Source organism: Elephas maximus, chromosome X, assembly GCF_024166365.1.
Source record: "Elephas maximus indicus isolate mEleMax1 chromosome X, mEleMax1 primary haplotype, whole genome shotgun sequence".
NCBI classification, from domain to species: domain Eukaryota; kingdom Metazoa; phylum Chordata; class Mammalia; order Proboscidea; family Elephantidae; genus Elephas; species Elephas maximus.
In genome coordinates this window covers 48,365,040-48,390,119 of record NC_064846.1, presented here as the reverse complement: position 1 = coordinate 48,390,119, position 25,080 = coordinate 48,365,040, and the positions used below count along the sequence as shown (strand labels likewise).

Sequence of the window (25,080 nt, the reverse complement as noted above, 5' to 3'; positions counted from 1 at the left end):
GAACTGGATAGAGTACCAAGAAGTTTACATTGCCTTAATGTAAATGACTGATTTTCTGAGTGTTTCAATATTAAAATATGCCTTCCCCTCAAGAGGTTCCCTTGTAACCCAAGCTAAGCCAAATTGACTACCAGTGATTTTCTATTCCTTACCTCCTCGGCAGATCTTCCCTTCTGCAAACCAGCATTTTGCATCTGCTCGAGGGGGCCTGCCACCAGGGAAGTGAATGGGGGTCCCTCCAAACCGTAGCATCTCCGTTTCCACGTCCACAGTGTAGGTGCTATGGAGTTCCCATTCTTTCCAGTTGGTGTCCAGAATTACATATTCGGAAATTCCATTTCCATTTGAATCTGTCCTTATCAACTGGTTGAATCCATAGAACTGCATGTTTCCAGAATGCTGAACCAGGCTGGCAGCACTAGCCCGTCCACTTTCTTTCATGGCGTTATTCATGGCTTGTGCGATAAAGTAAATTGAATTGTAGATGGTTCCAAACAACGGTGAAACCTATTTTTAAAAATTACAATTATCTTGAGCCCTAGTCACCCTAGAGCAATCTCAGAGTGTATTCCAAGTGTGGGTTCATTATTATGGGCTGCACGTCTGAGTGGACTGGAGCTATGAAGACCCAGAGGGGAAATTTTTTGTTTGTTTCTGAGGGCTTGCTTGGTTTCTCACCTGAATTTTTCTGTTTTTCTCCCCCAGGCCTTCACATTTTTAAATATATCAAATATGACAATTTTATCAGCAAACCAAGTCATACACAATATATTTTTATGCTCCTAAATTAAGAAAGTGATTTAGAGTTATAAAGCCCACTTAAAAAACAAGTATGGAATAGACAAGAGGAGCTCAAAGGACATCTACCAGGCTAATTACTGGGGCATTATGCTTGGTAAAATCATTTTGCTGGCACTACTAGAGTGGTAGGTGTGTATGGCAAGACTGTAAATAATGCGTCTTCGCATCCATGTCTGTACCTTGTATTAGTTTAAAATGGATGCTGTTCTAGACAAATGCTCCCCAGAGAAAGTGAACACTAGATTTCAGTTTTAAACATACGCCTGCACACACGCAGATACATACGCTGATGTCCACAAATATAGGGTCAAATATTGTAGTATATGGAGAATGTGGCTTTTAATCAAGAAACTCTGTATGTAGTTGGTGTGCAGAGTGACAAAGCTTTGGTGAGACACCACTGTAACACAGTATGGCTACTACAATGGACAGCATGACTACAGCTGCTGAGTAAATATGGTAAAAGCAACAGTATTTGTATACTATGCCTAATGTACTGCTTGTTAACCTTCTAAGTTTATTTTTGGAAGAATCCTTGTGTCTTTTTCTCTTCTGAAAACGTAGGGAAGAAGAGCAAACAATCTCTCACCCTTACCACCCCTGCCCCCTCCATGGCTTCATGGTTTTACATGGCATTTCACTTCTAGGATGAAACTAAAGAAAGCTATGGTCACGCCATTTTACTGAGCTTCAGAGAAAGCTGATATTTGCTACTGTGGTTTCACAAGGTCTAGAAAGCTATCATCCTGTAACAACTTTCTTCTGAATAAAAGGCTTTAAAATTGAGTGAATCATTTTTGTGTTGCAAATAAAAATCAAGATACAGAGAGGTGTAGTGGCTAGCAAAACACTGTCATGCCTTGTTAATGTGGAGCAGAGGGTTTTCAGCCCTGGCTGCACATTAGAATTACCTAAAAGGTGTCAAAAAATTCCAATGCCTAGCCCAACTGAGGCCTACAGAATGAGACACTTTAGGTTGGGAATCCAGTAATCAGTAGTAGTAAAAGCTTCCCAAGGATTCTAATATACATCCAGGGTTTAAAACCAATAGCACAGAAGAACACACAGTGGCCTGGTAGTCTCTTCTAAATGCTAGGATGTTTGAGCAAGTTACATATCCCTTCTCTCTGGGCATCAGTTTCTTCCTCTATAAAATAAGGATATAGAATTATGAACCTTGGAAGACATCTGGTCTAACTATCTTACTTTATAGACAGAAAAGTGAGAAGTTAAGTGATCTGTCAAGGTCACTCACCTAGGCATAAAATTAGAACTAGAACCCAGATCTCCTGTCTCCTAGTTCACAGTATTCTTGGTTGGACTAGAAGGTCTCTGGAGCCTTTTCTAGTTGTGATCTCCTGTGAAATTTCCCAACTTCTGTTCTAGTTCAGGTACCAAATTTAGTTTGGAGACATGTTTTGTTTGGCTAGTATGTGAGTTCTTCATCTCCCTGACCTCTTAACATTGTAGTGCCCCAGGGCTCAGTCCTTAATACTCTTCTCTATCTATACTCATACCCTTGGTGATTTCTTCTGGTTTCGTGGCTTTAAATACCATATCTATGCCTATAACTCTCAGATTTATATTTCCAGCTCAGACTTCTCTCCTGAATTCCAGATGTGTATATTCAACTGTGCGATATCTATTTGGATATTAAACTCAACATACCCAAAATTGAGCTCCTGATCTTCACCCCAGATCTTCCTATTCCGTCTACAGTCTTCCCCCGTTTTTGTTAATAGCAACTCCATTCTTCCAGTTGCTCAGGCCCAAAAACCTTGCCCCAGATAACAGAACTATTGGCAGAGCAGAAAGAAACATTTTGGTCTCCTGAGTTTTAGTTCAGCGATCTCCCTTCACCACTCTGCCTTAACATGCCCTCTATAGAAATAAGTGCTGCCACCAAGGCATCCATACTTAGTTGCCTAGCACACACTGAGGTCCCCTAAGAGCTCTTCACTAGCTCCCTCTCCTTACATTCTCAGATGTTCCACTTAATTGTCTTTAGGATTTCTGCAAGAGTCTGCCTGTTTTCTGGGGCTTTGGAAGGTTACGACAATAAGTGAAGGGTGGAAGGTGGAGTATAAAAATCAATACTAGTAAAACGAATAAAAAACCACAGGGCAGCAAGCTGCTGAAAGCAGTATTCTGTTTTGAAAGGCACAGAGCCTTCGGGGAAGAGACTGCATGTACCTTGAACCAAAAGCAAAGGTTGGAACTCTTAAAAAAAAACACCCCCACCTCCAAGTTGACCTATTCCTCTGGGTTTTCAGCTGGCCAGGCTATGCTGCCCTTTGTGTTCTCAAGTTGGCTTCTGTTAGAGCTGACTGACAGCAACTCCCCAAGATGGTTGAAGCCTGAAGCCTGTTCTTCAGCCTCCAACACATTACACACACACACACACACACACACGGTAGATAGACCTGAAGCCAACAGGAAGAGCATAGCTGTAGCAGTAATATTCAGTTGCAAAAGAGTAACTGCCACAATTGCCCATCCTTACTGGGAGGGTTTGGATTTGTGTGCTAGTTGGCTTGTGTTCCTGTTTCATCCTCTTGTACCTTTCGGCAATGGGAATGGTCCCTTCCGTAAGTTGAAGGCACACTCTGTTAGCATTAGTCGCATAAAGTTTATAGTTACAGCTGCTGCAAATAATGAGAAAGAGAAGAGGTAGAGGGTGGGACAAAGGAAGAATGGACCCTCTCCAAAACCTTCTGTCCTGTTTTTTGACCACAGTGCCAAAGAAGCAAGACAGGATTGGAGAGGAACTCCTGTCAGACAGATGTCTATGTTGACATCACAGCCCAGAATGCTGAAACCACTGATGACTCAGCCTATTGGTCTTGCCTGCTGTATAGACCTGCATCTGAATAAATAAATGAATAATAGATGAATGAGTGATAATTGAAACCTATTACTGATTGTGGTTCAGTGAGCTTATCTAGGCCTTTTGGAGCTTGTATCCCAAGAGCACAAAGCGTGGGTCAGGAGCAGTGATATTAAAATTTATTCAATTTAATAAGTCGTGCTGTTGTTAAGTTGATCATCATCAGTTCAGATTTACTGTGCCTGAGAAGACACAAAACTAGCTTCTAAGAAATTTGTCCTCAGAAGCCACCACTTTCAGGACTTTTAAACAAAAAGCCAGGCACATGGAGAGATCAAGAAACCAGAGGATAATTGAATTGTTGTCATTAAAGGTAGTGCCTCCAATGGTGCATGGTCTCAACCCTTGGAGTTAGTCAAGAGATGAATACTAGAACAATCTGCCTGATGTGATGTTCATGAACACAATACTCTTATTCTGTACAGAATGGGGAACAAAGAAAATTGTAGCCACTGTGAGCTTTAGGTAACCTTTTTTGACAAACTATCTGGTGTGACCCCATCCTGGAATGCTTCAGCCTTAACCACATCCCCTTCAGCCCAGCATCCCCCTGCCAGGCACCCACATTTAGAGTGATGGAAAACAATAGATGTTAGGAGTTGAAGATCCTCAGGGCTTGCTGAGAAATCCAGAGGATCTCCTTTGTTTAACCAAATAAGTTCACATTTGGAAAAAATATCCAAAATGTGTGTTCCAGCAGTATGCATTTGTAGCCAATAGAATTTCACTGAAAATAAATATTGGTAATACAATGAAAGGGAAGAATGTAGGCACCAAAACCTTATTCCAGAAGTTTATTTTGTGCCAAAATGTAAAGGTACAAAGTGATAGTCCAGCCCAATCGGCCTGAGATCAAATTAGAAAGTTTGTCACTAGCGTCCCACCCACCAATTGCTCCATTCTGATTCATTGTTCTCTTTTCAAAGGTCCTCATAAAGCCCTAGTTTTTCACACATCAGAGAAAAACAATCCAATAAACTCATTCAAATCAAAGTATTAGTCACTTAGTAATATAACTTTGCTTGAATAAAACATTAGACATATGGCATGGTTTAATGCAGGGAAAAAAAGCAAACCCTAATGACCTTGAAATCATGACATTTCATAACATCAGGAATAAAGAGAAGATCCTCAGGGGACTAAGAAGGGAGATAAAACATGTTGGATCAAAGGATCAGGAATCAGAATGGCACTGGAGTTCTCAATACCAACAGTGAAAATCAGAAGACAATCTGATGTCTTCAAAGTGCTTAGGGAAAGTTATTTTTTAACCTAGATTTACATAGTCAGCCAAACTATCAACCAATAGTAAAGATAAAATATTAACTTTTCAGACATGCAAAATCTCAAAAATTTACCTCCTGTGCACCTTTCTCAGGAGCTACTAGAGGATGCACTCCACCAAAACGAGGGAGTAAAGCTAGAAATGGGAATTATAAGGTTCATGAATTAGTGGGTCCAGCATAGAAGAGAGAGAAAGAAAATTTCCAGTATGATGAAAAGAGATATCCTAGCATAATAGTTGAACAGCAGCCTTAAGGAGCAACAAGCTTAAATTGGAATAGGAGGCAAGAGGACCCAAGGAAAAACAAATGAAGTTAATAAGAGATTAAACAAGTTTTACCATGCGTAAAACTGTTTTGAGAGATTTTACAGGATTTTCAGAAGGTGTGGAAAGACTTAGAAATTCAAAGTAAGGTAACCAAATAAAAGATAAAGCAATTACTATCTCCAAGAAAAATCCAAAGTTATACATGAAATGAATTGCAATCATATTATATTGACTCAATGGCAACGGGTTATTTATTTATTTTGGTATGTAAATATCATTCACTGCTGAGTCAATGTCGACTCATAGCAAAGAACAGCTGGTGGATTTGAACTGCTGACCTTTTGGTTAGCAGCCTGAGCTCTTGACCACTTACACTTAAAAATACTGAATATGGATTTAACTAAAAATTGTGACATAGGTATATTGAGGGTTTCAAGGAGGGTAAGAGAGTACAAAATAGCTAACCAACCACCTCCTCTATAATTTAAAAAAAAAAAACTTGTTACCGTTGAGTTGATTCCGACTCATAGCAACCCTATAGGACAGAGTAGAGCTGCCCCATAGGGTTTCCAAGGAGGGGCTGGTGAATTCGAACTACCAACCTTTTGTTTAGCAGCTGAGCTCTTAACCACTGTGTCACCAGGACTCCCTTCTATAATAGGAGGCCAACAAATAATGTCAAAAATTGATTAGTGAAGAGATATCAGTAGCAGTATGGTATTTAGAAACATAGAGGTAAATGCATAATAAAGAACTAAAAGAGATAGAAGTGGTTCTCTAAGGAAGGGTGGGAGAGAGGCCATCTCTTTAATGTATTTGTTTACTCACTTATTGTCTCTGTCACTAGAATTTAAGCCCCATAGGGCAGAAACAAGTGATGAGCTAGTAAATGTTTAACAACATTGCTACTGTTTTGCGGGGTCGGGGGGGACTTTGATTTGTAGCATTTGCCAATTTCGGTGGTGTAAATACTCCTAGCATGCCTGATTTTGAGCTACCAATGTGATGTCACCAATAAGGTTATCCTGGTCCCGAAGGAGAAAAAGTGGAAAAGAAGGTATCTGTGTGCCAGGCACTCTACTAGTCACTTTAAACATTTTGCCTTGTTTTATCATCACTATAATCCTAAAATATATAGATTACTAACTCATTTTATAGATAAGAAAACCAAGACTCAAAAAGTCTAAGTAACTTCCCCAAGGTCACATAGCTAGTAAGAGTCAGAGCTGAAGTTTAAAACCAAGTGTGCCTAACTTCTTGTCATATGCTGTGTCTGTTACATCAGCTGCCTTAAAAAATCACTTTTAGCAAGATAATTTAGGAACAAAAAGGGGGAGGGTGTTTGTCGGAGATGTGAAGATAATTGTTTCACCCTCTACCACTCTTTGGTTATGAAGGTTTAGCTTAGGCACCTGTAAAGGGGTGATAGAAATGCATCCAAACAGACTTTTTTAATAAGCTCTGGATTCTTCGTTATACTTCTACTTTCTTGTCTAAAGCAGAGTACAGGCTGCCTAGCAACCAAGCTAATGGTGTCTTTTTTTCCCTTAATTACCTTATGTTTTCCACAAGCTCAAAGGGATGGAATCAAATATTAAGAGTAAAAGGTCTGCATTTTTTATCGCTATATCTGGTCTTTTATTTTACAATACACATACACACACACCCCTTTATCATTCCCTCAACCCTGTGATTAAAGTTGAAAAAAATGACAGAGTGTATCTATATGATGTCATACTATTGGCTAAAAAGTACAAAAATTCACCCTCAATATACAATACTAAACAACTGGTTTGACCAACCATTATTAGCAATTTGTGGGATTCTTGCAATTCTTAGCTAAATTGACTAGTTGTTTTGATTTAAGTGTGTGTGCGTGTGTCCCCTAAAAGAGAGATGTTTATTATAAACATATGCTAGTATCGGTGGTAACAAAGTTCAAATTCAACACTGATAATAGCTCTGCTAGTCATTTTTTTATTAGAAAAAGAATCAGCAAAAGATTTTTATTAATACTCAGAACATAAAGAGATAAGTAAACCCAAGTTGCATCTGAACCACTTATTCAGAGAGAGAAGCAGCCCACAGGATAAATAAAGGGTGGATAAAAAAGGAGAATATCATACAGAATGTGAGTGTCAGCTGCCTACCTGAAAGTCTTCTGCATTGCTAATAGAATCCAAATTTTGTTCACACTTTTCCAGCAGCCAGAGGATCAATCATAGTGGCCTCATTCGTCTTTCCAAATCATTGGTTTAGGCATGGGTGTTGGACACAATTGTGGACAAGAGGTGCAGTCTATTTAGGGAGCTTCTGGGAAAGAATTCCTCATTCTTAAAAAGAGATACAAGAGAGGGCATTCCTGATTTTTGCCTCTAGGCATTTCTACCTATATGTGATGTCTGGAACTGTGGCAGCCATCTTGGGACCGTGAGAACCAGCTCACTGGGGCAAGCCAGCATGCTATGACTTGCAAAGTGGAAAGACTAAAAGAGCCTGTTTGTTGATGACATCACTGAGCTCCTGAATTAACCTACCTTGGAACCCCACTAGGAGCACCCACTTACCTTCCAATTAAGAAAAAAAAAATATTGCTTAGGCCATTTTGTATTGAGCTGTCTGTTACTTGCAGCCAGAAGCATTAAACTAATATAGTATGCTAACTAATGCTAGAACTTTTAAACTAATTTATGTGTCATTCTAAATACTTCTGAAAATGTCTACTTTCTACATCTGGCCTTCAACCTATAGAAGCCTCCCTCCATATTTTTCTAATTTGTGCTTTTTCCTAATTTATCTTTTTCTCCACATCTTCCTCTCATATCCCTTGTCTTCTTAGTATTCTTCCTCTTTGTTTTTGCCTTTGTACTCCTTTTTCTTCCTCTAGCCCTTAAGTGACTGTGACTTGAATCTGAGTTATGTCTATATGTACATGCATCCACACATATGTATACTATTTGTATTCTCCCCCATTCCTAATGATTCCTTCTATATAGAGGTAGCTCTACTAGCAAAAAACTGCTGGCATCCCTTCATCTACTTACTCATTCCTCCCCACACAAGAGGAGTGACTCAATCTGATTGGTCAGTTTAGAATGAGAATTAAGTATGTGTAGTCCAGCCCCCTTCTATCTTCTTTCTCTTGGGAATGAGCTACCTACAGGGAACATGTGTTCTGCTATGGTCCTCCAGTCTATAAATCTTACAAAAGGCCTGCCCCATGGGGGAGGACTACAGTGGTTCAGCAATGCTGGTGACTAGGTGGAGAAGTCTGTTTATTCCTCAGGCTCAGTACTGGGAAACTCAAATGTCTATGGATAGAAGCAATATTCTCCAATATCATTTTTTTAAATACATAATAAAGGTGATATTTTCTTATATACCAACTCTTTTGTCTTATTGCTGAATTGGTTCAGAACTTGGGTCAAAAAGTGGGCTTCTTTTTATTAGGTCCCCTTGAGTATCACCAACCAAAAACTCATTGCCTTTGAGTCAATTCCAACTCATAGCAACCTTATAGGACAGGGCAGAACTGTCCCATAGGGTTTCCAAGGCTGTAATCTTTATTAAAGCAGACTGCCACATCTTTCTCGTGCAGAGTGGCTGGCAGATTCGAACTGTTGGCCTCTCAGTTAGCAGCCAAGAACTTTAGCCACTGCACCACCAGGGCTCCTCTGAATAGCACCAGTATATATTAGAGTTTTGTTTCCCCATTCTTAAATACAGTACATTTCATTTTTTCTTCATGACTATGTGCTGTCATTCATTGGGGGTTGCTTGAAAATGAAAAAAAAGAAAACTTCAACAGTATGTCTGTTTTAGAGGTATTTTTGATTTTTATATCTGCTATTAATTGAGTTTTCTATGAAATAGGGCTCTTGATAGGAAAAAGATTTCCCTCCCTGGATTTTGAGGTTCTCTTCTCATGATAACTTGTGAATCTGCACTTACCTGATCTGCCTCCAGCTGCTCAGGAATTTCACCTCTAGCTGCTGCCTCTGTATAAGCTTGATAGAAGGTCTTTTCATGGGACTCCACTGTAATGGTCAACACAGCGTCATAGGCCTCCCTGAGCTTTAGGTTGTTTCTCAGGACCTGGTAGGGGGTGTGCTTATAAGGTAAACTGTAGAGCATGGCATCATAGGGAATAAACACATAGTTTCCATCAGTCATTTTCAGATCATGAGCCCATTCCAAGAGACGCTTCTGAGTCTCTCCCCCAATCAAGGCTGAATGCATGCACATGATGATTACTGAAACCAACAAAACAGGGAGATTATGGCAGCAATACGTTAGTAAAAGACAGTGCCAAAAACTACAGATTATGAGAAACAAATAAATGTGTTATAACCAATTTTTAAATGATTTGTACCTTATGCCTCTAAGATGAGCAAGATGCTGAGGTCCTGAGCCTAAGCTGAGATATGTTCACGGACCCTGAGCTGGGTATGGGGACAAGAGAGATGTGCCTACGGGGTGCAGTGTCTAATACTAGACAGGACAAAAACAAGTATAACAAATGGGAGGTAGCATAATGAAGATCTAGATTTATATCCTGACTCCACCAGTTGCTAGCTGTATACCCTTGGGAAAATTACATAACTTCTCTCTGCCTCATTCACAAAATAGAGGTAATAATATGTATTTCATGGGGTGGTAGTGAGGACTGAAGATGACAATTCATCTAATGGGCTTCGCACATAAAAACCAAAAAAAGTGCACTCAATAAATGGTAGTATTGTTGTACCTAAGAATAAGATTAAAAGGAGAGTATGGAAGACATTCCCATAGCCACTGTTTTTGTTTTTGTTTTTGATACTTTAGATGGTTTACAGAGCAAATTAGTTTCTCATTAAACGATTAATAGCATATCACTTTTTGACATTGGTTGTCAACCCCATGACATGTCAACACTCTCCCCTTCTCAACCTTGGGTTCCCCATTACCAGCTTTCCTGTCCCCTCCTACCTTCCCGTCCTTGCCCCTGGGCTAGTGTGCCCATTTACTCTCGTTTTGTTTTATGGGCCTGTCTAATCTTTGGCTGAATGGTGAAGCTGCTGTTTTTTTGTTTGTTTGTTTTGTTTTATTGCTCACTCCCTAAAAAATACACTCCAGTAGATTTTTTACCAACTGTTCCCATCCTTACCAAGGCCATTACAGACACTGAATGGCACTAAGTCATACTCACCTATAAATGCTACTAATATTAGGCATGATATGTTTAACTTTTAAAAAAATTTAACTTCTCTATAATTGGAATTACTTTGCAATCAATTTAATTCTTCCCAGACTTATGAAACTATGTTGTTTGGCAAGGCATGCTAGAATAGAGTGGATTAGAGGGGGCCACGGTTGAAGAATGGCGGCTAGATCATGAGACTGAAAGTCTTATATCCAATTTCGCCCTTGGCATGCTAAATGAGTTTAGTTTAAGCCCACTTGTGCTTCAGTGCCCACATCTTGAAAATGTAGATTCCAGTGCATTTCCCAGGTACGCTGAGTAGTTTAATTAGATAATGCCTGGTAAGTATTCCAAACTCCTTGGAGAAAGGCAAAGGTCCTATTGCCATTTGTAAATATTAATTATACATGTTTACATGGAACCTTTAATCTCAGGAACTAAGCGTGCTTAACTATGTTCAATGACTGGTCTTTGGCATTCACATATTGCTTCATCTATTTGCAAAAACCTTCTTTACACTTGTTAAATAACCCCAGAAAGTTTTCCCTTTGAACTAGAGCTGGTACCCTTTATTTTCTTTAAGATGTAGCTAATACATTTTGAGATTAATTTAGGCACACCAGACACACACACACACATCCCACAACACAGCATAAGTTGACTTTTCAAATGACTATTAGCTCCTTTAACATAATTACCCTAAGAGGCTCTACATGTATTCTGATGCTCAGCCCTTTCTTAGAACTCTCTAGGGATATCCTTGGAGCCAGTTCATGAGCCACACAAGAAATTCAACCTCACTGGTTTATAATCGAGGAACCCTGGTGTGGTGCAGTGGTTAAAACATTTGACCGCTAACTGAAAGGTCAGCGGTTCAAAACCAACAGCCACTCGGCAGGAGAAAGATGTGGCAGTGTGCTTCTGTAGAGATTTATAGCCTTGGAAACCCTATGGGGTCGCTATGAGTTGGAATTAACTCGACGGCAGTGGATTTGGTTTGGTTGGTTCATAATTTAACATTATATAATGGGAAAATGGAGTGCTAGAGAGGTTTGACAAGGCAAGAGTTGGGTTTAGAAAGAGAAACTAGAACCCAAGGCCTCTGACTCCCTATGTTTATCTACACCATCAAACATCAATCAGTTTCATCAAATTAGTTCAGTAACAGGTCCATTGGGGGAGGTGTTATGGATTGAATTGTGTCCCCAAAAAATATATGTTATCTTGAGACTATGTTGGCATCTCCTGCCTGGAGGGGAGATGAGAAGGTAGAGGGGGTTAGAAGCTGGCAAAATGGACATGAAAAGAGAGAGTGGAGGGAGGGAGTGGGCTGTCTCATTAGGGCAAGAGTAATTGGGAGTATGTACCAAGGTGTATATAAGTTTTTATGTGAGAGACTGACTTGATTTATAAACTTTCACTTAAAGCACAATAAAAATTATATATATATATATATATCTACAGATACATCCAAACTCCCCAAGGGAACAAACTGCTGGACTGAGGGTTGTGAGGACCATGGTCTCAGGGAATATCTAGCTCAATTGGCACAACATAGTTTATAAAGAAAATGTTCTACATTCTACTTTGGTGAGTAGCGTCTGGGGTCTTAAAAGACTGTGAGCGGCCATCTAGGATACTCCACTGGTCTCACCACTTTGGGAGCAAAGAAGAATGAATGCAACTAAAGATACGAGGGAAAGATTAGTCCAAAGGACTAATGGACCATGTCTACCATGGCCTTCACCAAGCTTAGTCAAGTAAAACTAGATGGTGCTCAGATACCACCACTGACTGATCTGACAGAGATCACAATAAAGGGTTCTGGACAGAGCTGGAGAAAAATGTAGAACAAAATTCTAACTCAAAAAGAAAGACCAGACTTGCTGGCCTGACAAAGACTGGAGAAACCCTGAGAGTATGGCCCCCAGACACACTTTCAGCTCAGTAATGAGGCCACTCCTGAGGTTCACCCTTCAGCCAAAGATTGAATAGGTCCATGGAACAAAACAAGACTAAAGGGGCACACCAGCCCTGGGGCAGGGACTGGAAGGTAGGAGGGGACAGGAAAGCTGGTAATAGGGAATCCAGGGTTGAGAGGGGAGAGTGTTGACATTTCGTGGAGTTGTTAACCAATGTCATAGAACAATGTGTGTACTGCTTGATGAGAAACTAGTTTGTTCTGTAAACCTTCATCTAAAGTAAAAAAAAAAAAAAGTTAGAAAAGAAAGTAAAAAAAAAAAAAACACATGTTATAAATCCTAACCTCTATGCCTGTAGTTATAATCCCATTTGGGAATGGGTATTCTTTGTTACGTTAATGACACAGGATTAGCGTAGAGGGCGTTTTAAGTCAATCTCTTTTGAGATATAAAAGAGATTAAACAAGCAAACAAAAGCAGCAGAGATGGGGGAAGAGAGATGCCAAGCCACACGAAGACTGCCCTGGAGCAGATTCTCAGAGAGACAGGGACTTTCCTCTAGAGCTAGCAGAGACAGAAAGCCTTCCCCCAGAGCCAGCACCCTGAATTCAGACTTCTAGCCTCCTAAAATGTGAGAAAATTAATTTCTGTTTGTTAAAGCCATCCACTTGTGGTATTTCTGTTATAGTAGCACTAGATAACTAAGACAGAGTTTGGTACTGAGAAGTGGGGGTGCTGCTCTAACCAATACCTAAAATGTGGAAGTGACTTTGGAATTGGGTAATGGGTGGAGGCTGGAAGAGATTTCAGGTGCCTAACAGTAAAAGGCTAGATTGCTAGATTGCCTTGAAGAGACTGTTGGTAAAATTATGGACATCAAAGGCAATTCTGGTGAGGGTTCAGAAAGCAGTGAGGAGAGCTATAGAAAAGGTCCCCACCGTCTTAGAGAATACATATGGTGCCAGCAACAGACTGTCGCTAGAAATGTGGACAGTAGATGTGCTGCTGGTGAGGCTTTAAAAGACAATGATGAACATGTGATTGGGCAACAGAAGAAGGGTGACACTTTTATGCAGTGGCAAAGAACTTGTCTTAATTATGTTCAAATGTTTGGTAGAAGGTAGAACTTGTAAGTGATGAACTTGGATATCTGGCTGAGGAGATTTTTAAGCAAGATCTTGAAGGGGCTGTGTGGTTTCTCCTTGCTGCTTATAGTAAAATGTGAGAGGAAAGAGATGGACTTAAAAATGAACTGTGCAAAACGAAAACAAAACTTAAAGATTTGGAAAATTCAGTTGTACAAACTGAGGACATGTGTCCTAGAATTTTCACCTACCAACTACCATAGCAGAAAACCCATCAGCTTAGACTGAAGGGGACAGAGAAAGAACAAAAGGAAAAAATGGTGTCTGCTTCTTGGAATTCTATAGGCAGGCAACAGGGAAAAGGAGCTACATCTGTTGTCCTCCAAGAAAAGAAAAGGACCATCTGTGGAGCAGCTCAGAGATCAGCAGAACTGCTGGAAGGAGCATGGGAAGTAGGTTCAAAGTGTGGGGCCATGGTCTCCTGGATCTCAAAGGGTGGGGCCACAACCTTCTATGTTTCAATGAGTCAGGTCTTCGCTAACTCAGTTCCAGAGTGTGGGGCTGCCATTAAGGTGTGCAAGGGGGATGAGGCCGCCACCCAAAACCGAGGAGGCGAGGCTACCATGCCCAAGGGGCAGAAGAATGGGGCCTGCTGGGGCCAAGGGGGTGGGTTCGCCACTCAGACGGACTAGGAGAATAGGGCCATCTAAAGCCGAGGGAGCAGAGTTGCTGTTTCAGTTGGCCTGAAGGCGGAACTGAAGCCCACGTCTAGGGGGCCTCCACCCGGAATCCAAAGTGCATGGCCAACACTCGGAGTCTGGAGGGCAGGGCCATTGCCTAGACAGTGTCAGGAGAGGATTATTTTCAAGCCTTAAGAGCTAATGTAATGTATTCTGCTAGGATTTGAACTAGCTTGGTGTCTGTTATCCCTTCTCTCCCTCCAGTTTTTCTCATATGTAATGGAAATGTCTACTTTGTACCTGTCCCACCATTGTACTTTGGAAAGAGATGCCTTATAATTTAGATTTCACAGTTCACACAATAAAGGGGAATTTTGCCCGGGATGGAATACACCTAAAGTATCATCCGTACTTGATTTCAATGATTCAGAAGATGAGATTTTGGACTTGGAGTGGATTTAAGACTTCGGGGGTGATGTGATGGGGTGAGTGTATTTTGCATGTAGCAAGGACACGAATTGGGGGGGATCAAAGGGTGAAATGTTATGGATTGAATTGTGTCCCCCTCAAAATATGTGTTGCAAATTCTAACCTCTATGCCTGTAGTTGGAAACCCTGGTGGTGGAGTGGTTAAGAGCTATGGCTGCTAACCAAAAAGTTGGCAGTTCAAATCCACCAGGCTGTCCTTGGAAACCTCATGAGGCAGCTCTACTCTGTCCTATAGGATCACTATGAGTTGGAATCGACTCGAGGGCAATCAGTTTGGGTTTTTTTTTGGTTTTTGGTTTTTTTTTTTTTTTGGATGCCTGTAGTTATAATTCCATTTGGGAATGGGTTTTCTTTGTTATGATAATGAGACAGGATTAGCATCAGATGTGTCTTAAATTAATCTCTTTTGTGATATAAAAGAGATTAAACAAGCAAGTGAAAGAAGCAGAGATGGGGAAAGCAAGGTGCCAAGCTACATGAAGATAACCAAGGAGTAGAAGCTCAAAGAAACAAGGACGTTCTTCCAGAGCCAGGAGAGAGAGAAAGGCTTCCCCTAGAGCTGGCACCCTGAATTCAGACTTCTAGCTTCCTAAACTGTGAGAAAATAAATTTCTGTTTGTTAAAGTCAGCCACTTGTGATATTTCTTTATAGCAGCACTAGATAACTGAGACACCAGATGTTTTAGTTAGTTGTCCAGTATCCAACAGTATCCTTGGCAAGTAGGTCAGAATTATCATCTTTATTCTACAAAAGCAGAGATTAGATGACTTGACCAAGGTTATGCAGTACAGATAAAATTCTATTTAATGCACTGAAAGGGACATCAAAATTTCTTTATTAGGTTAAAAATATTAAATGGAACTAGGTGCTTTCCATTGGTTGAAATACAGCAAATGCTTCAACATACACTACATGTAACTGATACTCTGGTGTGCCACCCAGATGCCCCCTTCAGGACTGAAGCGCATATTACCCCAGCTGCTGGGGGTGCTTGTAGCTAATAGTTGAGTCCCTCTCTGGGACTTGCCCTCAGTTGAAGAGAGTCATCTCTCCCAAGGTCACATCCCCTCAATAATGTGCTGAAACGGCCTTATGCTGGCTCACAAAAGCTGATTGCTAAACTTTCAGGAATTGTATGAGCCAGATAATGTCATGTTGGTAGCTTGAAATTGGTCATAGAGGGAGTAATTACACCATGGAAATCAGCAAATGCTGCAAATCGGGGAAGTTTTTTTTTTCCTGAAGAGCTGGTTGTTAAAAAATCATTATCACACCAGTGCGCTCCTTTCTATGGATCGGCCTGCATCCAATGACTGGTCAACATGAAGGTATAAAGGCCTAGACTCCTCACTTCAATTCTGGACAATTCTAAAGGGTCATTCTAGCTCCAGAGGTCCTTTTGGAACTGGTTGAGGCCCCTTTGTTGTGGCTGCATTATAGTTTCTCTCTGTTCAATTCTACTGCTTTCTTTCCCTTACAGGTGTTGATCCTTGAAAGCACTCCTCCAATAAGCTTCCTGCACGCAAATCTCCACCTGAGAGACTGTTTTCAGGGAAACTGACTTGTGACACTGGGTTAAAGCCCCAGTGTACTCTCAACTGAGTTCTGTCATGGCATTTACAGGATTTATCGCTCTGATTTATTTTTATCGGCTTCTACTATGAGACTGTGAACAACACCTTGAGGTCAGGGATTGTGCCTTATTTTTCTTTGTATTTTGGTACATTTTATGCATATTATTGGTATGTATATGGTATATATCATGCATGTTATAAATGCACGGATGAATGTTTGCAAACTAACAGGTTCTTAAGAAGAGGTTGTGCATTTAGATACCTTTTGTGGGTTTCCTGAGATGTGAGACATGGGCATATTTGGATTGTTAGGAAGGAGGAACAATTGAAAATGATGTTTCCTAGGCAGGTAGATACTACCATGCCTGTCTTTAATGCCTAGTGCCATTAACTATGCCCAAGACCTTACCCATAGCTTGAATTTCTCCTCTTTATTTTTCTTTGATTGACCTACTCCGATGACATTTCAGACAAAGGGTCAGAATTTTTTAAACTGGAAAGATCCTTGGAAACCATCTAGCTCAATCCCTTACTACTCCACTTATTTTACAGATGAGGAAATGAAGACCTCATGAGAAAATGGTCACAGGCTCCGCAAATTTTTGCATAGCAAAATCCTGCCATTGAATGCAATTAAAGTAAAAAGCATAAATACTGAATTCAAACAATAGCATCTTAATTTAATAAATTGAGTGCTTTGTGGAAAGGGATTTGTAAATGCATCTGTTCTGCAGGATAATTTTACTAAATAACTTTATTATCTCAAAATTACATTCATTAAACTGGGATTTTACCTGTAAATTGTTGTCAGGAAAGGATTAGTGTACAGAAAGCTTAAATCCTAGGCAAGGCCTGGGTCAACAGGTGGGCACTGAATAAATGCTAATTTCGTAAGTTTCCATCCTGATTGTTAACGGTCAAAACACTCTATAGCCAAAACAAGGACCAGGAGATATATACCCTCCTGAGATCCCATCTTACCAGGATGTAATATTAGCACTTTCTCTGAACTACCTGAGCTCCATTCCAGCTATCTGGCAGCTGTATCTTCATACTGTGGTACCCAGTATGGCAGGTTGGCAGGCTGCCTAGGACTCTTTCATCCTCAATGCTAGCAGCAAGAAATATGATGAAACTACAAAAGAAGCCAATTCCAAAGTCACTCCACTCCTACTTCTCTTCTTATATTGAAATACTCTATCCACTATTTTCCTGAGATAGAGGAACCGTGTTTCTTAGAAGGCAACACTCACTCTATTTCTCTAAAATTGTTGGCTATGGAGTCCCCTATGGTAGAAACTGGGCCCAATCTCATACTTTGTGAGATGGAAATGGTTCCACTAGCTAGTGCTGAAGAAGTCTTTGGGAACCAAGTGCATATCAATGAGCCCACAAATGCTGTCACCCCAAAACAAAGATAGTAGAACTATTCCTCCCAATTCACAGAAACCCCCAGCTCCACTGCCCTTGCTTTTCATCTTAACCCATTTCCTGCCACTGACATTCATTAACCTGTTTCATTTTAACAAATGTTTGGGGGCTCATAGATAGGAAGGCCAAAGGAGGGGGAGAGGGGCATACTGTGTTTTATTTATCCAAAGTTTCACATTCCCCCAGAATTCACCCCATCTGGAAACCCTGATGGCATAGTGGTTAAAAGCTATGGCTGCTAACCAAAAGGTCAACAGTTTGAATCCACCAGGCGCTCCTTGGAAACTGTATGGGGCAGTTCTACCCTGTTCTATAAGGTCATCACGAGTCGGAATCGACTCGACAGCAATGGGTTTGGTTTCTTTTTTTTTTTTGACCATATTGTGAAAGAAGCAGATTCATACCCTCTTCCTCTCAGTTTTCTCCCACCCAAGTTTACAGAATGGCTGTGTGTTGTTGTTAGGTGCCATTGAGTCGGTTTCAACTCAGAGCAACCCCATGTGACAGAGTAGAACTGTCCCATAGGGTTTTCTAAGCTGTACTCTTTACAGGGGTGGATCACCAGGTCTTTCTCCCATGGAGCCGCTGTGTGGGCTCGAACAACCAATCTTTCAGTTAGCAGCCAAGCGTTTAACCATTGTGCCACCAGGGCTCCTAAATGAATGTATAAGAAGACCAAATGCAATAGCAGACTAAGAAATGGCAGCCTTTCTTCAGTGAGCCTTTTCCTTGGTGATTAGGCGAGTAGCCCCCAACCAGTGTGTAACAGAATCACATGGGAGGTGTGCTAAATAGGCAGCTTCCAGGAATGACTCAGTAGGTCTTAGGCGGGAGGCTCTGGAATCTGCCTGTTTCATAGCTCCCCATCACCCCCGCCCCCCGCCGTGTGATTCAGTGTAGGAGGCCCTCAAACACACGTTAAGAATATGCACTAGGCAATTCGTGGCTATCTCTATCAGCTGAGGACACCCCATATAGTCTTGGCCTTAAGTCCTGAGGCCACCGCTCTGACTGCCACCAGTGTTGGACTAGCCCAAGTAGCTCAGCATCATGGCAGACATATATTACATTCAATAATTATTCAGTCTACAACAGACCATGATTTTTTTTCATAACAAATAAAACTGGTATGACAAGTGCATTTATTGCCTTAACACTGCTGCCTAGCTTGAGATAAGTTTTTAACATTTCTCCATAACTGCAGCATGTTTTCCTTGTTTCCTAAACTGCGATATAGATTAAAGAAAAAAATAAAAACATTGCTCTCGAGTCGATTCCAACTCATAGTGACCCTATAGGACAGAGTAGAACTGTCCTATCATAGGGTTTACAAGGAGTGGCTGGTGGATTTGAACCGCCGACCTTTTGGTAAGCAGCCATTGCTCTTACCACTTTGCCACCAGGGCTCACATTGGAATGATTTCACAATCAGCCAAGCACAGAGCTGATGGGCAAAGAGATGAAAGTAAGAGAGGAGGGCTTGAAATAGCCATTTGAAAAGTTCTCGGAAGAGCTGTAGAGTTTCTTGCTATCCTTTGTACAAATTAGAAAAAAGAACTCCTTCCAGGTGGATGCAATCTTGTAGGTGCTCTTCTTCATGAGTGGATGCCTCCTTAAAAAAACAACAACAAAAACCAAACCAGTCACCTTAAAGTTGATTCCAACTCATGGCAACCCCAAGTGTGTCAGAGTAGAACTGTGCTCCATAGGGTTTTTAATAGCAGATTTTTCAAAAGTTGAACACCAGGCCTTTCTTCCAAGGCACCTCTGGGTGGACTTGAACTTCCAACCTTTCAGTTAGCAGCGCAGAGCATTAACAGTTGCACCACCCAAGGATTCTGAATGATTCCTAAGTGCTTAGAAAAAGGTGCCCCATCCTTTCATTGGACAAAAGCCTCCATCAGGGCACACGGTTTGAGGAGCAGAGAGCGGACTGGATTTTGGCCCTCACATGTCCACTCAGCTAAGTTCCCTTGTGCAGGGCACAAACTACATACCCACACAAAACAGCCCTGACTGTAAGTTGAAGCTCTTGTGTTTGAATAGTATCTCCTATGTTTGACTTTGTCAGAAACAAAGTTAATTGATAATTGCCCCAATGTATAAGGGAAATGAGTTGAGAATCTGGGAAAGGCTAAAGCCCCCTACTCTGGGACTTCATTTACCTCATTCTTTGGTGTTAATAATGCCTACACTTACCTACTTGTTACTGTGAGTGCTATAGGTGTTGTAAAAGTTGAAAGAAAATGCCTCTCTCCTAGATGACATGAGATGAGATAACCTATGTGCAAATGCCCAATAAACTGTAGAGGGCTGTTCACATGTAAGGTAGTATTGTAGTTGCCTTTATTGTCTCTGTGACAGCATCTACTAACACCTCTGATATTCCCTCCCCAGAATCCCACATTATCATCTTCATTATTAAGTTTATCACTGCCTTGGTATTGTGTAGACACAACTTAGACCTGTTTCTGAAGTTAGACTTCCTCTAACTCCAGTAAGGTGCCAGTGATGTTTTCTAATTGGAAATATTACAAGAAAGAGTGGCATACCAGCCAGTGATAGACTAGCTCTTCTCTCCCTTCCCTCCCCACCACCACCATCACTACCACCATGAGGCTGAGATTGCTGTTACTGTGAGCAGATCAGACAAAATCAATCTTCCAACTATTTCCATGATTTCCAAATATTGTCAAGCTTCCACCAAAAGAATGCGTACCTTTCCGCTGTATTGTGGACCCTTCACAAAGGGCCCCTCTCTGAAGGTTTGCTTAGGGGGTCCATAATGTTAAGATGTTGCCTAATATCCAGCAGAATTGGGAAGATGTCAGACCCCACCTTCCTCAACCCTACTCAGCTGAGGTCACACACAGCTTCCACGTGAAAGCTTAGAGCCTTTTTAGTCCTTGTCAGTCAAGACAGATAACAACCAGGAATACTTTTAGTAGTCTCATTCTGCAAGTTGGGAGGGGCTGGAAGATCAGCTAGAGATTTGGTCTGGTATATGCTATGCCTAGAGTGTTGCCACCTTTCCTTCCTCATGGCTATGTTGGCCCAATCCATACTCTTTGCCTTGTAACTCTGTTTCTCACCAGATGAGCTCTTTTCTAATGGAGCCAGAGATGTGCCTTGAACTCCAGTTTGCTTGGCTACAGCTCTGATACTCTGCCTATTTTTGGCTCATTCTCTCCAGCCTGCTTCTGTTCCCCCCATTGGATGGGGCCCTGCACTGAGTGGATAATCAAGTTGATGACAAGGCCTATCTTACTTTAAGACTCATTCCCCTTCCTTAACTCTTGCTGCCACATCCCACCCACCAGTTGGCATGCCTGAGGACATACTTAGGCCACAGCCCAACTAAAGGTTCAGTTTCTTTGCCCACCACCCCGCTCCCTCATTCTGACTTGTGTTGTTAAGGTACCAGCATGCCTCATGAGAGCCTGCCTATGTTTTGCCAGAAACCAGAGGCAAAGTCCTAGAATTCAGAGGTTTGTCTTCAGTCCTTTTTATCTTTCTGAGTCCAGCCCTGGTGGTACAATGGTTAAAGCACTGTGCTGCTAACCAAAAGGCCAGAGGTTCAAACCCATCAGCTGCTCTGTGGGAGAAAACACCTGGCAATCTGCTCCTGTAAAAGGGAAACAAACCAAAAAAAAAGAAAGTAACCCATTGCCGTCAAGTTGATTCCAACTCATAATGATGCTATAGGACAGATTAGAACTGCCCTATAGGGTTTCCAAGGCTGTAAATCTTTACGGAAGCAGACTGCCACATCTTTCTCCTGCAGAGCAGCTGATGGGTTCAAACCGCTGACTTTTCAGTTAGCAGCTGAGGGCTTAACCACTGCCCCACCAGGGCTCCTTCCTATAAATGTTACAGCCTAGGAAACCCCATGGGGCAGTCCTACTCTGTCACATGGGGTCACTAATGAGTCAAAATTCACTCAATGGCACACAACAACAACAGCAACAACTCCACTTCCTGTTGCTGTCCAGGGTCTTTCTTTGCTCTGTAACTACATCCTCTGCTCTCTAAGGTTTTTTTTTTTTTTCCACTCAATCTCAATATTTTCATTTCCTTAACGGGCTGATTTATACTGCTATAAAGGAAACAATCTGATTAAGCAAAGTCATATTAAGACAAAAGTGACTGAAGGTGAGGAACATTTATTTGCATTTTCATTAACTTAAAGTAGTGGTTTTCAACTCTGGCTGCACTGAGAAGAATACCTTTGCTGGGACCCTACCACAGACCAATTAAATCAGAATCTCTAGGGCTAGGGCTCTGGAACCAGTCATTTTTTAAAGTTTTCCAGATAACTCTAGCGTGCAGCTGGAGTGAGAACCGTTGACCTAAAGGAATGAGTCTCTAATGGAAGGGCAATAACAAACGAGTTGTGGGTGGTGAACACTCAGTCCTAACTTCTCTCAGTCTGACAGTCCAAAGAGCTTCAGGACGTGGATTTATTTAACATTTCATGGTAGAGGCCAAAATGTCGTTTCAAAGTATACTATTTAGAATGGGTGGGATGTGAAACACTCATGGAATGTAAACTTGCAGGAGACGCTGGGCTTCATGAAGATTTGTACCATATTATAAAGTTATGATACTAAATATGTTAGCCAGTTTCTGGCCTGGCTCCCCCTGGAAATGGTTTTATATCTTTAAAAATAATGCTGTGCTCTGCTTTGAAAGTATCAAACTCTATTATGAAGTAATCAGAGCCACAGTGATTGCTTAACATTATAGGATCTTGTAGACTGGAGCTGGAAGCAGACTATTGTAGTTCCTGGAACTAAAAACTCTTGCCCTCATACGCCCCTAATGATTATAATTAAAGTCCAATACTGGAGACACTTGAAACTCAAAATGGGCTTCTGGTTATAGGCCAGGCTTAAGCTGGACTGTTCTCTAATAAGCACATTGTTACGTTAAGGAAATGACTGGGACCAGGACTAATCCTAGTGGTAATCAGTTTGACAAGTAGTTTCTGAGCTATCTGTCCTATAGTGGTATAGTGGCTGCAAGGGGCAATGAGCAGTGTTCCCACAAATCACTGCCACTTTCCAGAGAAAAGCAAAGTGGAGATATTAAAAAAAAAAAAAAAAGGAATAGGAAAAAATCAAAACTGAGTGTCACATAGTTTTGTCACAAGTCTAAGTCAAAGAAGTCTGATTCAAGAGGACCAGGAAGGGCCTCCCTGCCCAAAATTCTACCAAACACGCTCTGGAAATGGTAGCTTCAGTGGGCCAGTCCTTTGCTTTGAACTTTGTTCACTGTCTCCGCAAAAACAACTTTGAACTAAAACTTCCCTTCAAAGGGGAACATGTCGAAATGTAGGCAGACTTCTCATTGTAGTTTGCTTTCATTTATCAGGTAGGCCCCCTCCATATCAATGTGGTATGTGCTGCTGCAGGAAGGGAAGCCTGCTTTGAGGGGGCATGCATTTTGAACTCCAGAGAAGACAGGTTCTAAGTGGGATGTGATGACACGAGGACACTGGGCACTTATGAAGGAAAGTGTCCAGAAGGGGGTCAAAGGCAAACCTCCCTCAGTGACTAAGACAAAAGGGAGCCATAAGAACCCCTCTTTGGAAAAATATTGTATGATTCCACTTACAGGAAATATCTAGAATAGGTAAATGTGTAGGGACCAAAGTTTATTAGTGGTTACCAGGGATGGGAAAGGAGCCCTGGTGATGCAAACCATTAAGCACTTGGCTGCTAATAGAAAAGTTGGAGGTTCAAACCCACCCAGAGGCTCCAAGGGAGAAAGGCCTGATAATCTGCTCCTGTAAAGATTACAGTCTAGATAACCCTATGGGGCAATTCTACTCTGTCACATGGGGTCGTTATGAGTTGAAATGGACTGAACGGCACCTAACAACAACAACAGGGATGGATGGGAGGGGAAAAGGAAGAGTTACTGCTTAGGGGGCACTGAGTATTTGTTAATGGTGACGGAAAATTTGGCAATGGATACTGCTGATGGTGGCACAACATGATTCATGTAATCAGTGTCACTGAATTGTACATGTGACAAAAATGTTAAATTGGCAAATGTTGTGTTATATATATTTTTACCACAATAGAAAAAAAAGAACACCCCTCTTTGGCTGGTCTGAAGCGATGGGGCTCCTAAGGACAAAAACAATGAGTGGCTACAGTTGCCCGTGATGCTGCTCTCTCCTACCTAGGTACTGAGGGCAGGCACTGGCACCTGAAGGCATTTGAACCGCATAGTTCTATGCACCTTTATTCCGTCTGTGAGGCAGGATCTGTTGAAGCAGAACAGTTTAGGAGCCCAAGTGTATGTGAAAGAGTGCAAACACATAAGGAATTGGGAATTGACGTGCAGTCCTAAGGTGTAACAATAGGAAACCTTTTGGAGATTGTAATATCTTTCGTTGACGCCACGTTTAAACTTTAGCCTGGAGAACACTCACTGCGAATTCTGTCTGCCTGGCGAATCCTCTGGAGAGCTTTAAAAATGCTTTGGCTGTCTTGTCCTGTGGTCAGGACGACCCCTACAGGTAGGCCACGGCTCCGAAGGGCACTTGCAACTCGATTGGCTGTGTGTGCCCAAATGTCTTCATCTGAGGAAATGACTCCAGCATGAGCCCACTGGAAATATTTCATGACAGTTACCAGCACTTGGATGGGTGAAGGGAGTGTCCGAGAAAAGGTCAGGTAGCTATTTTTGTTGTCTAATTCATAATTCACACAAGCCCAAGAGAAAATCCCTTTGTCCCAGCTATTTCCCAGGAGTGAGACTGCCTCGCAGTAGCCAGGGTTAGCAGGTCCAATAAATCCTGAGGCCATCTTGTGGTGGGAAATGAAACTGGAGAGGGCCCTGGAAGTCTGGCAGTCTTCATTGAGAATCACATATTCAAAAGAGTACCCCAGGTCCAATGATGGGTCTCTGTTGATCCGCTCAACAGCTAATCGAGCAGCAACCTCAGGCAGGGCCTTTGAGAACAATGGATCACAAGCCCAAGGGCCTATCACTCCTACCTTGTAGGGAGGTGCCCACACCTGCTGTGGGAGGAACATGACAGCCAGGAAGCACAAGCACCACAGGAGCTTGGAGGGTGCAAGGCCATGGTGTCCTGGCTGTTTGCTGGTAGCCACGAACCAGAGCATAAGGCGAGAGAAAGGCCAGGGTCCCAGGAACATAGCCCTCCTGCTTTCAGCAAGCTAATGAAAAAATAGTTGCGGTATTCTGCTGTCCCAAGATGTACAGTGGCGTTTCCAAATGCCTGTCAATCAGAGGAAAAGGTCTGTTATTCATATAATTTCTGAAGCTTCTGAAAACATTCATTATGAAAGAATGGTAATTGCCCTCACTGTTGCCCAGTCCTTGGGGTTAAAAGCATGAGGTCCTGTAAGGATAGAGGTATCACACAGTCCAAGATCCTTGCTATAATACAGACTAGAAATAGGGAAGCTCCCACACCAGTCCCGAGAAGGGCTTGCTCTA

At 41.7% G+C, this 25,080-nt stretch overlaps 1 protein-coding gene across 1 annotated transcript in view; it reads right to left on the bottom strand.

The window, feature by feature from the left end:
- GUCY2F (guanylate cyclase 2F, retinal) overlaps positions 1-24,776 on the bottom strand; it is a 125,664-nt gene extending 100,888 nt beyond the window's left edge. Inside the window, exons 1-3 of the mRNA XM_049872134.1 lie at positions 24,047-24,776; positions 9,192-9,493; positions 153-507 (exon numbers count right to left, since the gene is read on the bottom strand). Of these exons, the coding sequence (XP_049728091.1) occupies positions 153-507; positions 9,192-9,493; positions 24,047-24,776 (1,387 nt within the window). The remainder of the gene's footprint in view (positions 1-152; positions 508-9,191; positions 9,494-24,046) is intronic.
- Positions 24,777-25,080: the final 304 nt, after the last annotated feature.